Below are 17,613 nucleotides of genomic sequence, written 5' to 3' on the forward strand. Positions count from 1 at the left end.
GTTGAATTGACCAAGATGACCAGAAAACTTTCCATAGATGTTTGGAATAATAAAAGGAATGGCAGCATATCATGTTGACAGAATAACACATTTTCCCTGGCAAAGTTCTGAGACAAGAAAAAAGTAAAAAAAAAAAATTCAGACAGAAAAGCTAACTATGCAAATCCTAGAATTGAAGGCCATTTTCACGAGCTGCAGCAGCAAGAGCTTCCACACGTCCATGGTATGGATAACCACCACGGTCAAAGGCCACTTTTGTTATCCCCTTCTCCAAACAGGATTTTGCAATGGCTTCACCAATTCTCGTTGCCACCTCCTGATGCCAGAAGTATGCATGCTTAAAAATGTATGCTTAATTTCTTTTTTTGAATGTAATTAAAAATGTACGCTTATGATAGAACAAGAAAAGGAAACAGATTACAAAATGTAATAATGTCAATACGTCCTACAAGTATTAGAACACATTGACTCTGAATTTCATTGGATCAACCTAAATTCTCGATTATAAAAAGATCTATGAGCCATGGATTAGGTCAATCTTAAAATGATCCAGTCACTATGCACTTGAAATTCTAGAAAATATATCAAATTGATCAATTCCATTAAAACATCTAAATTGAGATCTTACAATGGTGGGCCCAGAACTGTAGTTGAACTCCTCAGATATAGGCTTCTGCATTGTTGAAGCTGAAGCAAGTGTGTGCATCTTAGTGTCATCAATCACCTGGACATAAAGATGCTTGTTTGAACGGAAGATACACAGCCTTGGCCTATCTGGTGTTCCTTCGAGCTGGTAAGAAATAAGAAATTGATTTTACAAAAGCTGACACCACAAACTAATGTCAAAAAGAAAATGTTCATTTGGAGAATATTATGGACTGCTAGTGGAACCTAATTACTTCATTTTTCAAATTTATGTAGAAAGTCACACTTAACTTAATAGCATAAACATCCCTTCCAAAATGATGCCTCTTTGAATTACAAGTTGAATTGAAACAGTACGTTTTAATTCATTATCTCACAGTTAAAAGTTCATTAGTCTACTCTTCTCAAATGGAGCATCAAACACCCTCCTTCAATTCCTTCCCCTTGGGGTTGAAATTCATTTAGTAAACCAAAAAGAAATTATGATAATATCTAAGGCTAGGTTTAGAACAAATTCAGAAATTATATAGATTTCATTTCCTAATCCACATTTTGTTCCCTTAAGGGTTTATCAAAATTTGGAGTTCACTACTCCAGTTCCAAGTAAATTTAATATGAGATCAATTTTGATCGTTTTAAACAGTGTTGTCACCATATTTAGTCGAACCAAAGCTATGTTTACAATATATACAGAAATTTTTTCATTTGTAAATACACAATTAGATCAACTAGGACAAGATGCAAATTCTGTTAGAAGATTAAACAAATTAACCTCATATGAAATTCGAGGTAGAGTTACATGTGAGGTCAATTTTTACGATTTTAGAGAAGATCTTCCCATACTTTAATTTGAATCAAATTTGGCTTTGCAAATAAATCCTACAAAGTTATAGATTGTCTCCAAAGACAGTATAAGTGTGGATTTGCAAATGAATTCCAAGAAATTTATGGATTCATTTCAAAACATAGCCTAACAGTTGGACACAGGGAATACTTTTTTTCTTTCAAGCCCTAAACATAAAACTACAGAAATGAAAATGAATGGACTCACAATTCATTTGTTCCAAGTATACATGTTAAGTATAATGTTATTATAGAATTCAGTATGTTGACTGATGGAACAAATTGTTTGAATCAAAATTGATAAACGCATAAAAACTAAAAAGGTAAAGGTTATAGCGGGAAATGAGAGAAGAAGGAGATCTTTGGGCAAAGAAATTCAAGTATTAGTTAACCTTGAGTATAATGACTTAACCACTGGTAAGTTATCAAACTGTCAAAAGAATCCATGAAACCAAAAGCTAACAAAAGATAAACTGAATATTTGCACGGAGTTTGAGGAATCAATTTTAAATTGAGACTGAATATAAATCTCTTATTTGAAATTCAATCAGGAAAAAAATAAATTCTATTGTATCCGAGCAGCCTGAATCTGATGTAGTAGAGAGAAGAGTGGCAAAGCAATAAGCCCTGAAGTTGCTATTTTGAAAATTTAAAGTGCAAGCTGAGGAATTAAGTGAAAGGAAGAAACCTTCTTTCTGATGCGAGAATGCCGAGCAGTCCTGTCTTCTTTACTGGTTCTGGCTTTGGCTTCCAGTTGCAGCATGGGAGTAGGCGCGGACACAGAGGATAGTATTTGGGTTCCCCCCAATTTGGGGGAATGCGAACTCCCCATAAACGCAGTTCTATTGCTTTTCAATATCAACCATGATGACGATGAATAACAACTCGTACCGGGGATCGAAGCCATTGGCGTACTTGTTCGATATCACCTAGCACTTTCCCTCCATTCACTTCCCTTACGCTACCTTATCCTTTTTATTATAAAATCCTCGACTCTATCCCCCTTTCTGATCTTTTTACTACTACACAGAACCTAACCTTGACTTTTACCATGTTGTAATTCTTTTAAGTCATAACCATCTCAAAATGTTTACAGTCATAATCATACGCTTACATACATATATATATATATATATTTACAGTTAAAATAAATATTAAAAAAGATTATTCATACTGTTTTGTTTATATCTGAAAGTTATCACTTAACTTGTTAAGTTTGTCAATTTATTTTATTTACTGGTTTTTCAATATAAATAAAACGCACAGTCTAACTTGCTCCCATTTTTCAATTCATTGTCCCCATCTGTCATCTTCACACTCTTTTCTATTGACTTTTGCTTATTATAAAACACACTGTAATCAGTTAACTAATTTTATATATAACAAATTGAATTTTAATTTTAAAAAGTAAGAAGAAAAAAGGGGCTAAATTTTTCAAAGTGAAAACTCTCATTTCCACGCTTTTCTAAACGTGGGTCAAATTTGCTTTTCCATAATTGTAAAGGAGCAATGATCCTCTTAAGCTTCTTATGTTTGTTAGTTCACCATAAAATATAATCTGCTTAGTTACCACTTTTTTCTATCTCAATTTCCCTTGCGCAAGCATTCTTCTTGTTCTCTATAAACAGATTATGCATGAAACTTTTTGCATTAGTCAGTAATTTGTGCCTAACACAACTTTTTGTTAGATTAAAAACCCTTCCCAAGTATTCAGCCAGTTCACCATTCACCATTCAATTGTTTGTTTAGGATTCCAGAAAAAACCAAGCTTCTTCTAAGAAGCTCGTTGTCACAGTAGTTTCCTTTTCCTCCGTCTCATATTCGCCCTCCCCATTGTAATGTACACCTCTAAAACATGGCAGCATGAAATAACAATAACTAGTGGTGACTTACATGGGCTAAAAAATCTCTTGCTTCTATCTCTTAGCAGGAAATTCTTTTAAGTAATCAACTCGTAAGCTGATGGTACATCATGTAACGGATGACCCTTCTGATTTCTTTCCATTATCTTCCTTGCCAGACGGACTTGCTTCCCAATGACAAAGATGAATGCCTTACCCTTTCCTCCAGCTCCTCTGGCAGTTCTTCCCACGCGTCGAACATATTCACTAGGATCACGTGGAAAGTCAAAGAGTACAACATGATCAACACCAGCAAAGTCAATTCCACGCGATGCTCTGATAGTATCACATAAGCACATATTACTATTCTGTTACTTGTTATCTGGTTACCGGGTCCTATTTCAAGTTAAAATGAAGAAATTGGGGTACAAACAAAATCGGCATACCTATCTGTGCAAACTAAAAATAGAGAGTCTCCTTCATGCCAAGAACCAGTGAATTCCTTCATATTTGCGAGTCGCGATTCTTGTGCCACAGCAGCATGGAATGGTAGGACCCGCAACCTAGTTCCTTTTCTGTCAACTCGTTTTAATGTGTTCTCAACTTTTCTGCAGGTCTCAATCTGCAAATTAAGAATATGTAAGAACCTAATGTAGGCCACAATGATCCCAAACAGCTTTGAACTAAATTTGCATTACAAATTTCTCACTTGAAGCTGAAGTTTACCTTATTACAGAAAATTATTGTTTTTGAAACAGGACTTTCCTCCACAAGCTGCAGTAGAGCAGCTTTCTTGTTAAGAAATGCTGTCTCTGGAGTTTTTTCAGCACCACATTCTCCACTGCAATCTACAAGAACCTGGAGATTGAACTCAAAATTTTAGTTTCATAATTACTTACATTGTTCAGAATTAATATTTTTACTTCTAAGGAAAAGATTCACATGTTGCCAGTTACTGAGCATTTTAATTCAAGCTAGATACTAAATTGCCATCTCTATGTTTAATTAATAGAGATTGATATGAGATTACTAGACCCTGAGACCAAATGTTATATTTCTATCCAAGGATCTTGTTATGAGACCAATTGGTATGAGCTCATTAATAGAGAATCCAAAGGTCTTCAAAGTCCTTGAAAGCTCAAGAAAACTTTTCTGAATTTATTGTTCTACTTAACCTCTTTATTCCTTGTATTCTTAGTTTTATACCCAGACTGGAAACGAGCTATTCCATTCAAGAACTGGACAGAAACTGCCCATCCATTAAGACAATCAAATACAAGAGAAATTCAAACACCACAAATTGTCTATCAAGCTTATTGCCCCAACTGAAATACATAGGCATAATATAATCAAAATATAACAACTAAATGTTCAGCAATTAACAGCCCAGCCTTTCATTCTACCTCCAATAGTAGACTTAGTCAAATGACACAATACCAGGGCACATAACAAACATATCTGAACTCGGGAGAAATAATCTCAATTTGCAGCAAAAAGAAATAACATTTTAATTAAGAATCTCACTGAAAAAATTGACTGCATTGACTTTCCAACCTAGTAAGAAAATGCATAATTGGCATTTTTTACCATTCAGATTCAACTAGCAATGCTTACCGATAAAATAAATAATTTGTAATGACTAAAGTTTTAATTTTAGAACCAACCTCTTCAAGGCCAGGGTTTACACGGTGGATACCAGGTCCCATGATTGCTTCACAATCAGGAAAAAGTTCAACCACCTTGTTGTACACATCTATGGGTAAAGTTGCAGTTATGAATAGATATTGCACACTGACGGGTGAAGAACTGATCAAAGTTTGCAGTGCTACCTCAAAGGCCTCATCATTAAAGAGTACATCAACCTCATCTAAAACAGCACTGGAACATGAGTATATTATTAATATCCACATTGACCCTCTTAATACTAATACAAGCAACCAAAGAAGAATACTTCACTTGTCTATACCCCAAAATCTCCATCAGTATCCCATGGAGAGAGAAAGAGAATTTTGGAGTAAGAATTTATTCTTCAATCCTCAAGGATTGTAGCCATACAATTACGACAGACTAAACAAAACCTATAAAGACCCGTGCTTCAAACATAAAACTTCTAGTATCATAGGAAGCCAAAGATAACTATATTGCCGAGCTAGGGCATGTTGATATCATATTACCCATAAATTTAAATTAGAAAGTACAACACGTGAAATCAACAATATAAAAGGAAAAATTCGATTTGAGGACAGTTTGTTTACCATCTCAGATTAGTCAAGCTCAAGAACCCTTCTTTAACTAGGAGCATGAAACGACCAGGGGTCACTATTAAAACATCAACGCCTTGCTCCAAGCTTTCTAGTTGAGTTCTCTGCCGAAAACCACCAGTCGCAACCATAGATTGGAATTGAATTCCATTTTTAGACATTGATCGGCAGTTGCCCAAAACCTGCAAAAGCTTCCATATGTGTCAAGGAACAGATTTACTGCGATAGAGAAGGATCCAATATCAAAACAGATATCCAAATCCTACAATTTAAATGACAAAGAGATTTAATACTTCAGCCAAGATTAAAGTACTTGATTTATTGTCTGCAATTAGTAACACCAAAAGTCTAAGGCTTAACCCTTTTAAACTTCCCAACAATCAGAGAATATATTTGAATGTTATCCTGGCAGATGGAAGAGAACCCCATTTTTGAATTAAAGCATACGGATAGAGACTACCATCTGAAAACCATAAAGCTTGGTCCAGCCATGCATCATCTCAGTTTTTAGTTAGAATCTTACGTACTGAAATTGAAAAACTTGAAGCCTTTGCCTCTGTCTAAGGCTCAGCAGCACCTCCTTACATCCAATAAGAACGAAAAAATCTACAAGCTTCCTTTCACTTGAGACCTGTGGGAATTGTCTTTTGTTGTTTTGACTTTGGCAATCAGCAAGGATTTTAGATTCAAACAAGCAGATATTTTAAATCAAGGGTGAAACTTTGTTATATGATGTGAGAAATGAGATACTTAAGGCCTATAAAAGCAGTTGTCTGCTACCATGAAGTTAGCTTAACCTTTGAGAAACTTTTAGGACGTCTTGAGAAAAAGAGCAGCTATGTAAACATTCTTTTCCTCCTTTTCCATGTCCTTTAGTTATGTGCAGGAAAGCAACCCCACTTGCCCCAGTCCTTTCAATTGCAGTTATTTTTTGAACCAAAGAAGAGTTTCTTGTTCTTCAATCTTAACTTCAAGCTTCTTCTAAATCCAAGAGACTCACAAGATAAATAAATTAGTTGGGTAGAGTTTCAGCAGTTCACTAATAAGTTCAGAAAATTCATTTTCATACAGTAACTTACTTTTTGGTAATTCCCACAGTAACAAATATATTTGTTTTGCACCAGTTACTGAGAATTAGCAAAGTACTCAAATTGCCATACTTGGCACAAATTACTTATGTTCAGTAAGCCATTGACGACAAGGGGCAGAGAAACCAAAAAAAAACAAATCGGTTTGTCTTTTGGCTACTGACCTGAGAAGCCAACTCAGCGGTTGGTACCATTATAACTACTCGAGGACATCGTGATGAAGATTGGCTATGTCCTTGAAGTTCTTCTTGCCTAAGACGTAGGATCATAGGTAGAAGATATGCTAATGTTTTTCCTGATCCACTCTGATCAGCTATAATACAACTTTTTCCTTCAATAGCAGGAACGAAAGCCATTGCCTGCAGTCAGCCATTGAAGAAATGTATTGATGTAAATAGTACCCAATAAAACCACGTAATCCGGCAATTTGCAACAACTACAATTTACCATGTAACTCCCGGCAATTGTAACAGGAGTTTTTCGCAATAACTACAAGTTGAACCGAAACTAACTGCAACGAAATTCCTAAATGTATCTAACCTATGCTTTTTGCTAATTGGGAGGGTAAAGGGTTGATATACCTGAATATGTGAAGGGCGCAGGAAGTTTTGAGCTTTAAGCGATTCTATAACATGCTCACTGCAGCCCAATTCTCTGAAGGTTTTTTTACTAAAAAAACCATTGTCAGCAGACAGTTTATGGAATCTCAGATGTTGGAGGGTTGAATCAGATTCATGGTGACGAATGGAGCGGCTATTTCCCCATCTTCTTAAGTTAGAATTGGCCGGTTTTGAATGTGAAAGTTGGGATCCATCTCTTGGGGCATCGGGTTCGTGAGGTTTATATGTGGTCGTTGGAGGAGGTACTGCCCGATTATCTCCATGTCTTGCAGTTGCAGCGTAATTGTCTGTGGTTTCTCTAAAATCCCGTAACCGAGTTGGAGCATTTGTTATCATCTTCTTCCTCATGGAATTGAGTATAGAAGCAGATATAAGCGTAGATTGGTGGTCTTCAGCAACATGTTCATCTTTAAGAGCAATTTCTTGCTTCATCCGGGAAGTCTTTCTTCTGACAATAGCTTTTACAGCCTTAGCTTTTAAATTTCCGAAACGGGCAACTGATTTGGCGACTGGGGCAGTTGGGATACCAGGTGCCGCACCTGGATTGCCTGTCAAACCAGAAAAGGCTGGATTGTGAATTAAAAGAATAAAAGAGAAGGTAAAAAGGAAAGGAAAAACAGAGAAAAGAAATAGAGGAGAGAACATGAAGACGGATCCCCATTGGGAGTTTGGTGTTGCTGGTCGTCAATTCCTCCCCAAACGATGATTTTGTCTCCGGTATCGTCGTGAATAAGCTCATAAGCGCCTGGAGTTTCCATGGGTTTCCGGCTATAACCACTCCTCACCCCTACCACTACACTCTTGGCGCTCCTACTACCCAACTGCAACGTCCACCTCCTGCTGCTAGTGGTGGAACTGGGGTTTCCCACCGGAAATAGCAGAGGAGCCTTTGCCAGCATTCTGTTCTTTTGTGTTGAAAAAAACGTAAAGACAAGATTTTTCTTTTATCCTTTACAATCTTTAAGCCCGGGAATTTGATTTGAGAGGTAAGACCCTAAGAGCATTGTTTTTACAAGTTTGCCATGACTAAAGGAGAGAAGAAAAGGTTTTATTTTTTATTATTATGCTTTTTTCTTTCCTTCAAGAGAAATTTTTTGTTTAGAGGGAAAAAAAAAAAAAAAAAAAAAAGCGGCTGGCCACGTATCAACGTGTTACTCGATGAGCCAAAAATGTGGCTCTCCCATATCCAGCAAATCACGCAGAACCACTCCCAAGAAAATAAAAAGAGGGAGACTTTGAATGGAAGGTGGAAGACCCAGCTATGGTAAATCCAAGGACACACGATAGCTTCGTCACGGTTGGCTCTTCTTTTGGGGGAAGTCATATATTAATGACTAGTACTCAGAGCAGCAGTAAAGTAGGTTGGTTCGCCTTACTAATTCTTCGCCAACTAAATTTTGTACGTTTGTTTTTGTAAAATTTAGATTTGATAAAAGTTTGTTGTTTTGGAATGTGTAGAAGAAAGCGATGAAGATCTTTTGATGGTTCCTGATGTAGAAGCGCCCCGCTCTTGTACAAATAACAAGACTAGTAGCAGTTGTGGTGTTAATGATAATAATGGCATGATTAATCCAGAGTCTCCGAACCAGCCCAAGCGTCGCAAGGGACGGAACCCAGTTGATAAGGAGTACAGACGGCTCAAGAGGTATTCCCTTTTCCTCTTTAATAATTTTGTTTTACATTCTTTTATGTGAGAAGAAATGTATATAGTTGAGTGGTACTTGAACCCAGTCATTGTTTTTGTTGAAAATTTTGGAGAAAACTGGAAAGTAAATGTATAAATACGTTTAGGTTGCTAAGAAATCGGGTGTCTGCCCAACAAGCTAGAGAAAGGAAGAAGGTGTATGTGAATGAGCTGGAATCAAGAGCCCAAGAATTGCAGGACAGAAATGCAAAGCTAGAGGAGAAGATTTCTACTTTAGTAAATGAAAACACCATGCTTCGAAAGGTAGGTAATACCATCTTCATAAGCTCGTATATATATATATATTTATATACTGATCAGTTTTCTTCGGTACCTGCAATTTTTGTACTGCCAGGTACTCATGAATACCAGGCCTAAAGTTGATGAACATGTTGAGGGCAAACAGGATCAGTTGGGTGAAGCATAGGGACTCATTGTGTTATATTATTTGCTAAAGAACCAGTGTCTGGTGTGATTGGGAGTATCAAATATTATTGCAGTTTCTGTCTCTTTTTCACTTCGGCTTACCTCTCTTTCATTCAGTGGGCATGTCAAAAAGCTTGTATCCAACGACCAATTATTATCATACTCAACATTTTGTACAGACCAGTAACTAAACAATACTTACTACGCCTTTTTAAGAATTTGAAATCCTCTAATCATTATCTTAATAGTAAACTAACACGTGTCGATCTGAAATTATTTTATATTTAAAATAATAACGATAATTTTTTATTTCTTTCTAATTTTGTTCACATAAAATAATATTTATATCATCATATTTTATAAAATTCTAAGCGCTGCGCAAAGGCAAGGCAGATTTGCAACGAAAGCTTTCCCGAATCTTCTCCAAATTGCTAGCAGGGGGTCATCTCGCTCACACTTTTTTACTTTCTCATCCCAATAAATACGATTTTTGGATACCAAGGGTGAACCGGATTGCCTCGGAAATAAATTGAAGTCCTAGATCTAATCGCAGACTCCTCCTTCAACCCGGGCTGCAAAATTAGAGCTCGGAAGTGAAGGGTTTGGCATGGCCAACTGGAGTGCAGGACGAGGAAGAGCAAGTCGGGGAATGCTGCCGCTTCTGGCACTTCACGCCGTCACCGAGTACTATCGCTTGCCGTGGAAGCCGCCGGTTACTGCCGGCCTTCTTGCCGCCAACACGCTCATCTATTTGAGGCCCGGTTTTTTCCATCATACCCTTCCTTCTATCGACGAGGTCTGGTTCAATCCCCACCTCATCATCAAGGTACGTGTCTCTCTTTCTCTTCCTTGTTTTGACCAAATCCCTTTTCAGTTGTTTTTATGCTCATTTCTAATCTCCCTTCCTGATTCAGTTGCTGGATTGTATGGTAATTTGGTTGAATCGCTTCCTTCAGATATTGCAAGTTTAACATATTGCACATGATTTCGCACATTTAATCACCTCCTAATTTGGCATTAATCTATCTCTGTCTGATATTTTCTTTGGTTCGGGCTAGTAGATGTTACATTTGAAGTACTCAGCTTGTCCTCGACGAGGTATTTTATTTGAATATTCAACTGCTCTCTATTTGTATGCACATTTACCAAATCATAACCTTTTCTTTTTTGTTTATTTACTTCCTCTGCATTCTTTTTTCTCTAAATTGGGCTTTTTAAGATACTAGTTGTAAAATGCCCGACTGTTACTTCAATGTTTGTTTAACAATAAGAAATTAAAAGCAAAGGCCTCTTATACTCTCCCACCTTTCTTTGTTTTGGCATGAAGAACGCTGATATTGAATTGGATTAACGAGTTAAAAGATTTTATTATGTTGATGGCTTTTTGTAGTCGTCGTTTCATTCCCATAGGTCAAAACTACATCTATAGCCTCAGGAATCAATCTGAAATACGATTACGGGGTTTGGATGCAATGTTCTTTTTGGAAGTGATCACGTATTATGTGATTTCATCTGGCTTGTTAAGATGCATTTTTTTTTTTTTCTGGTGGCTGCATTTCTCTATGCAGCAATTCTGTTTCCTTTATTTCTCTTCCGTGGTTAATCTGGTTATGTTTTGACTTCTAACAGCACAGGGATCTGAAACGCTTCTTCCTGTCACCATTTTACCATCTAGGAGAATCTCACCTTGTCTACAATATGATGTCGCTGCTATGGAAGGGGACCCAATTAGAAACGTCAATGGGAAGCACTGAATTTGCGTCAATGGTGGCAGCACTGCTTGCTATGTCGCAGGGTATAACTGTGTTGCTAGCCAAATCACTTCTCTTCTTTAACTATGAGCGACCTTACTTCTATGAATATTCTGCTGGATTTTCTGGCGTTCTCTTTGCTATGAAAGTTGTCCTCCATTCTCAGTCTGAAGATTACACTAATGTGCACGGACTTGTTGTACCAGCACGTTATGCTGCATGGGCAGAATTGATTCTTATTCAGATGTTTGTTCCTGGTGTTTCATTTCTTGGCCATCTTGGCGGTGTACTTGCTGGGATTCTTTATTTGAAGTTGAAGGGTGGATATTCGGGTTCAGATCCGCTAACTGTAGCTATAAGAGGACTGACTGGTGTATTAAGCTGGCCTATAAGGTTTTTGAGGAACAGATTCGAATCCGGCTGGCAGAGGACTTCAGGGAGGAGAACTTTTGGCAGGGGTCTTTCTAGTAGTGCTTCTGTTGGTGTATGGAGATGTCCAGCCTGTACATATGACAACTCTAATTTGTTAAGCATTTGTGAGATGTGCGGAACTGGTCAGAGTGGGAATCGATTGTTTTCTTCTTCTCAAGGCATTCCTTTGGAAGAATTACGTCGTAGAAGGGTTGAAAGATTTGGTTGATGCCTGATCTTAAATAGATTTATGGTGTTACTGATACATTACGGCCGCTAGTACCACACTAGTTTGAGGGTTGGAAATAATGTCGAAAGCAGCCAGCATGGGGTTCTCCAACTAGATACATTACGGCCTCCACCACATGCACTAGTTTGAGGGTTGGAAATAGTGTCAGAAAGCTACATGAGCGTCTGCAACTAGTTTTCCACCCTGCCCAAATTGATAATGCTTTGATGGTACAGACTATACATTGTCACTCCTCCAATGGTTTGCCTTGGATGCATTGCTGACTCTTGAGGTTGGCGTTAAAGTAAACAAAGAGGCCTTTTGGTAATGTCCAAACAAATGTCTTCAAATTCTTTAGGTATTGATATAAAAATAAGTAGATTTTTGTTTTAAAAAATAATTACATATTGTAAAAAATTAATATATAGAAGAAAATATTATGAAAATAAACATGTAAATTTATACGGAGAACATAAGGAGAAGATAAGATATTTTTCTTTCTTGGTTATTTGCGCGGAATAAGCTTCATATCACATAATTGCCACCTCGAAAGAACTTTTTGGGTCCTAATGTGTTGAAATAGACAAATGAGAGTTAGAAGTGGCGAACATATCTAATTACATAAACTTTTTGGGAGTTTAAGCTAAGCAAGTGGATGGGAAAGATTGGTAAACATAATATATGGCAAATGTGATATGTTAATTTTATGTTGAATTTAATACGGAGATTTAAAATGTGCTACTATTTGACGTCTAATGGTTTGTATTAAATAATTATTCGACTCTTGACACTTGTGCTTAGGGTGTTAGGAGATTAGATCATGTATTAACTCGGAGATTTTTATTGAATTTTATAAATTTTAGTCATACAAGAATTAATATTTTTTAAATAAAAATATATATTTAGATATGCCATGTTAGAAATAGTGCTGTAGGTTTTAGTCATACTAGTGTATCAGGGAAGAATAGAAAAAACTGCTTTTTTTTTCTTTTTTACTGTAATTTTGGGATACATATAGTGCAAAATGGTATATATATATATATATATATGACACAAGAGAATATTATTTTTAATCAAAATGCATTTAGTTTTAAGGAAATATTATCTATAATAATATGATAAATTATGATTTTAATTTAGTATGTTTGGAAATGAATTAGTAGCAGTAGGAGTAGGAGGAGGCTAGTGTTATTAATTGAAATCAAATCAATTAATATATGGAGGAGAATAAGTTGTGAAACACGAGTTTATATGCCTTTCAATATATATACACCCACTCATTCTCCCTCCTGCATGTATATGTGTGTGTGTATATATATATATATGCCTGCCTAATTACTCAAAAGTAAGGAGACGTAGTTATTAATAGTAGGAATAGATAGGATGTTTAAAGAGGAATATATGTGTTTAGGCAGACAGCTTGAATGCACTGCACCGCATGCAGAGGGAGAGACGAAGCCCTCCGTCCAAAAATATTCATAACCTCTTGGCTTACCTACCACACACGTTGCTTTTCTTCCTTTTTCCTCATCTACCAGCTACGCCATTATAAACAACTTCTTCTTCTTCTCTTTAATTATTATATATAACATAAAAACTATTAATTCTTTAACTCTTTTCGCTACTTATATAAAACTAGCCGTATACGATCCTCTTCTATCTTATATTTGCATAACCTATATATTTACAACTAATATCTTCCGCCTTGCAGTGTCTGTGTGTATATATATATATATTCATCTTTTCTTTCTTCTTTTTTGGCTTTTTGGGTGTGTATCCCTACGAATATATGGATGCATTGCATGTCTATACTATAATTAATACATGCATGTATTTACGCGGTACATATATATATATATATATATGCGTTACTTCCTTCGTCACCAAAACATATCTTACCCGATTCTACCTATAGCTTTCACACTTATATATAAATATATATAATATGTATTTTAATCATTGATTAACCCTTCAGATCATCAATTCCCATTAACAAACTCATGGATGGATGGTCATAAAAAGGCAAAGAAAACGGTCACGTCCAAGAGAAAAGAATAAAGCTGCGATCATCGTAATTATATTAATTAAGACTACTTTTTCAGAAAACAGCACTCACTCGTCGTGATCACAATTCAAATATATATATATATATATATATACATACAATGATATATGAGTTCAAAAGAAAAGTATAGATTGTCGTAACACTATATATATATGTATACATATATGTTAATCAAGAATACAACTGGACAAAGCAATATATGTCTCTAGCTAGTTTCCGTAGCCGCACGTACGTAGTCATTAAGATTTTAAAAGAAGCTTTAACTTAGTGAATGAAAAGTGATAATATATCTTGCTAGCTACCTAAGAATATATATATATATATATATATACGTACTTAGTTACTAAGGAAAAGAGGATGCATTGTAAATATACAATCACGAAAAGGTAATTATTAATTATATTTTTAAATTCAACTTAAGAGTAAAAAGAATTTAATTAATTAGTAAATATCTATAAATTTTATCGATTTTTTTTAAAGACATATTAGTTAATAGTTAAGATAACTGTGAATATATTTGGGTCAATTCAAAAGTATAATAAACATATATATATATATATATTCGTGGATTCTATCCAAGTTTCATTTACAACCTCCCATCATCAAATTAGCTCTAAAAAAATGATAATTACAGCCTCCACTAATATTTACAAGAGATATTATAGATACAAGTTGGTGCATCTTGACCGTCCAATTAATATATGTAATTAAAACAACCTGGCAAAGTAGTACAGTGGTACTCTACCTAGCTACCTGACCGTGTGATCGTATAATCACTCCTCTACACTAGTTATATATATGTGTGTGTGTCCATCGAGTGTCGGACAGAAGATCATTGACAGTAGCCTGAAAATCAAGTTAATCAAAGTGCGAAAGAGGTGATGGCGGCTTACAGCAGACAAAGAAAGTCGTCTTCTTGCCTGTCCATTTTGAAGATATTCACTTCGTGTTGTTCGCGCGAGAGGGATTACGATTACAGCGACGACGGTGGGCTCGACGGCAGAAGGATATGTCGAAGCGACGAAGATGGCAGGCGGTGGATTGCAGAGCCTGGAATTGATCGTCGGGCTTCAGCCTACATAGCAAGGTTTTACGAGAGTCGCGCTGAGTACCAAACTCTAGCTGCTTAATTAATTAATATTCTTTTGGCTTAAATTTATATGACGTACATATACATATGTCTGTCATCTCATCTCTTTCCCTGACTCTGTGCTCGCCATATAATTTTGAATAACGAAGAGATGAGATCACTATTAACATTAATAATACATTTTTAATTTTTAGAACACATTAAATTTAATTTGCACCTAATATACATTATCCATATCATATCTTAATTTCTACTTGTCTCTCAGTTTTATGTTTTATTAATGTAAACAGAGTTTGGTTCAGAATGTGCATGCAGTAAAGATTTTGGAATAAGAACTATTGACGCCATATACGAGCAGCAACTATAGGTGTAAGTAAATACATGTAATGTCCGAAAAATCATATCATCAAAGCCTAATTTGTGGGCTCTGTATGTGTCGTAGCTAGTTGGTCTAATTGAAACGTAAAGAAGTCAAATCAGGGCTGTTCAATACAGTGGTTGTTGGGCTATAATTTTTTTGTAAAATAGCCGAAGCCAATGAAATAATTGAACATCTAAAATTGCAAGTGATTATAGAGTAAATAATAGAGTCAATAATTGAGAGATTGATGTGAAAGGTTTTGGATTGTATATGTATGGATGGAAGATGATCTGGGAGTAGCGAATAATGAGGAAGGTACAGGGATAGGTACTTCGATGAGTTTAGTTTAGGTGTCTACGACAATGTGTCTTCTGTCTCGTAAAACCACTACGTGGGTGGCCACCCTTTTCCTTTTTCTTTAAAAAAAAAAAAAAAAATGAAATGAAAATTTTGACGAGTCGATGCTACTGTATATAATGTCGTTTCTGGTTAATGGGCATGGACCATATTGCTTACAGTCTAATTTGATTATAATATGTGTACGTAAAAGATAGGGTGATTTGAATATAGAATGTTTGAGAAGAGACAAACCGACAGCCATCTTTGAGGGGGGAGGGGGTTAAAAACTTGAAAATGTAAGATGAGAGGGTTCGCCGCATTAATTGATTGAGTCAATGCTTTTCATCAATTAAAAATGCAAGTCTGTGACCTTCCCCTCACTCTCGGCACCCGGCATGGCCCAAACATATTATTAAAATCTGAACAACTCTTATTCTCGAAACTGGGGTGGATTCATGCACTCAACTCTTCCCCCGCATTCACATTATAACTGCATATATATATATATATATATGTATATATACTGTCTCGAAAAACACACACTAATTCACAAATACGAAATATTCACTTGAGGCTGAGGATATGGTTTTTGATTAACACATGATATATATATCATCACGAAATTAAAATAAACAAATATGTTTGCGTTAAATGTGGGTGATGATAGATATGGGAGGTGTGAATTACAAGATTAAAAAAAAAAAAAAGGAGGAATGGGTTGGGTCTCAGTGAAACATGTGGACGGCACATGTCCTGTGCAAGTGGTAGAGATTAGGTTGACATCCCATATCAACTCAAAATTAAAGAGGCGCACCACCTTCACCATAAATTTCTGTACGAAAGGAAATTTAAAGTTTTGAATTGAAACAATTACTCCGATATTTATTCTTCAACCCCTTCGACGAGCAAGTCCAAGTCAACTTCGTGGATGGCAAAAACGTTTTAATTTAGTGGAGATCGAGAAATTAAATACATTACAATGAAGGGTTATGCACAAGGAGTTGAGGGTAAAATATTTTGCATCATATAAAATTGTAGAGAGGTTTAAAAAAGAGAAGACATTCACGTGCAGAGGTCTGTTTGGGAGCGTGCAGCATGTGCTTGGGTTCAGTGGGCGGACAAGTTTTGAGATAAGAAAAAAAGTTTTTCTTTCTTTCTCTTTCTATACGCTCATCTCACGGATCTTGTTTCTTTCCATCTCTCTTTCCTCCTCTTCCTCTATAAATGTAAAGCAGCTTCCCTCCATGGTATTAGCTAGAGAGAGGAACACCATCGTATCAACTACGTACGGACCGCTACACTACATATATAAAATGGCTTCTTGGAAGAAAACCATCACTTCCCCTTTTAGAAAGGCTTGCACTTTTTTCAATCACCAGCACCAGCACCAGCACCAGCACCAGCACCCTAGGGATCATAACAAGAAATCTCATCAGCCAGGTACGTGTATATATACAGAGTATGTATGTTTTTTGTATGATGGAAAAAGTAAAAAAAAAAAAAATGGATGTGGGTGCAGATCATGATGAAAAGGGAGTGAGGAATCTGCATGGACAAGTGATGGCGTGTGGATACGAGGATGTTCAAGTGATGTGGTCTATCCTTGACAAGTCCAAGTCCGAACCCAACTGCAACATGTCTTCCTGATCCAACCATCACCCTCCTTGTACATATATATAATTTACATATTAGAAGACTCCAAACAACCCAACACAAGCGGTGGCTCTCTCCTTTTTGAATTACCTTGTCATCATAAGGGTGTGTGATTCTCTAATTTTTAATTCACATGTTACTTTGGGGAATCCCCGTGATATTAATGAAATTCACGGCGAGATTGTTTTCTTTTAATCAAAATTATGCACATTCCTTTTTCTCCCTCACCTATAAATTATTTTTATCCCCTTTGTAACAAAGATAAAACCAACAAACACCAAGCAGGTTTTCTTCTGCAAAACCTTC

General features: G+C 36.1%; 6 protein-coding genes across 7 annotated transcripts; 4 read left to right on the forward strand and 2 right to left on the reverse strand.

The window, feature by feature from the left end:
- Nucleotides 1-6: 6 nt before the first annotated feature.
- EMB3105 (Ribosomal L18p/L5e family protein) lies at nt 7-2,514 on the reverse strand. The gene is made up of 3 exons (XM_088220423.1): nt 2,177-2,514; nt 629-790; nt 7-316 (listed from the first exon to the last, which is right to left on the reverse strand). Exons 1-3 carry the CDS (start codon nt 2,393-2,395, stop codon nt 167-169), a joined length of 531 nt encoding a protein of 176 aa, XP_088076549.1. The 5' UTR covers nt 2,396-2,514; the 3' UTR covers nt 7-166.
- A 699-nt stretch (nt 2,515-3,213) lies between these two features.
- On the reverse strand, nt 3,214-8,312 carry LOC110808348 (DEA(D/H)-box RNA helicase family protein). Of its 2 annotated transcripts, none has more exons than XM_022033824.2 (8): nt 7,942-8,312; nt 7,260-7,846; nt 6,843-7,037; nt 5,585-5,772; nt 4,994-5,207; nt 4,056-4,187; nt 3,776-3,951; nt 3,214-3,596 (listed from the first exon to the last, which is right to left on the reverse strand). In XM_022033824.2, exons 1-8 carry the CDS (start codon nt 8,195-8,197, stop codon nt 3,428-3,430), a joined length of 1,917 nt encoding a protein of 638 aa, XP_021889516.1. In that variant the 5' UTR covers nt 8,198-8,312; the 3' UTR covers nt 3,214-3,427. The 2 variants fall into 2 exon arrangements, with proteins under 2 accessions (XP_021889516.1, XP_021889515.1); XM_022033823.2 differs by having other exon boundaries at nt 3,214-3,665; nt 7,942-8,309.
- A 212-nt stretch (nt 8,313-8,524) lies between these two features.
- On the forward strand, nt 8,525-9,499 carry HYH (HY5-homolog). Its single transcript, XM_022033805.2, has 4 exons — nt 8,525-8,659; nt 8,757-8,943; nt 9,090-9,246; nt 9,338-9,499. Exons 1-4 carry the CDS (start codon nt 8,560-8,562, stop codon nt 9,407-9,409), a joined length of 516 nt encoding a protein of 171 aa, XP_021889497.1. The 5' UTR covers nt 8,525-8,559; the 3' UTR covers nt 9,410-9,499.
- Nucleotides 9,500-9,804: 305 nt separating this feature from the next.
- RBL14 (RHOMBOID-like protein 14) lies at nt 9,805-12,307 on the forward strand. The gene is made up of 2 exons (XM_022033803.2): nt 9,805-10,234; nt 11,038-12,307. The coding sequence occupies exons 1-2, from the start codon at nt 10,016-10,018 to the stop codon at nt 11,797-11,799; spliced, it is 981 nt and encodes a 326-aa protein (XP_021889495.1). The 5' UTR covers nt 9,805-10,015; the 3' UTR covers nt 11,800-12,307.
- A 2,234-nt stretch (nt 12,308-14,541) lies between these two features.
- LOC110808335 (uncharacterized) lies at nt 14,542-17,527 on the forward strand. Its single transcript, XM_088220657.1, has 2 exons — nt 14,542-17,094; nt 17,174-17,527. The coding sequence occupies exon 1, from the start codon at nt 14,746-14,748 to the stop codon at nt 14,992-14,994; it is 249 nt and encodes an 82-aa protein (XP_088076783.1). The 5' UTR covers nt 14,542-14,745; the 3' UTR covers nt 14,995-17,094; nt 17,174-17,527.
- LOC148253637 (uncharacterized) lies at nt 16,644-17,370 on the forward strand. Its single transcript, XM_088220656.1, has 2 exons — nt 16,644-17,094; nt 17,174-17,370. Exons 1-2 carry the CDS (start codon nt 16,644-16,646, stop codon nt 17,299-17,301), a joined length of 579 nt encoding a protein of 192 aa, XP_088076782.1. The 3' UTR covers nt 17,302-17,370.
- Nucleotides 17,528-17,613: the final 86 nt, after the last annotated feature.

This window comes from Carica papaya, chromosome 5 (assembly GCF_054855325.1).
Source record: "Carica papaya isolate Zhongbai chromosome 5, ASM5485532v1, whole genome shotgun sequence".
Classification (NCBI taxonomy): domain Eukaryota; kingdom Viridiplantae; phylum Streptophyta; class Magnoliopsida; order Brassicales; family Caricaceae; genus Carica; species Carica papaya.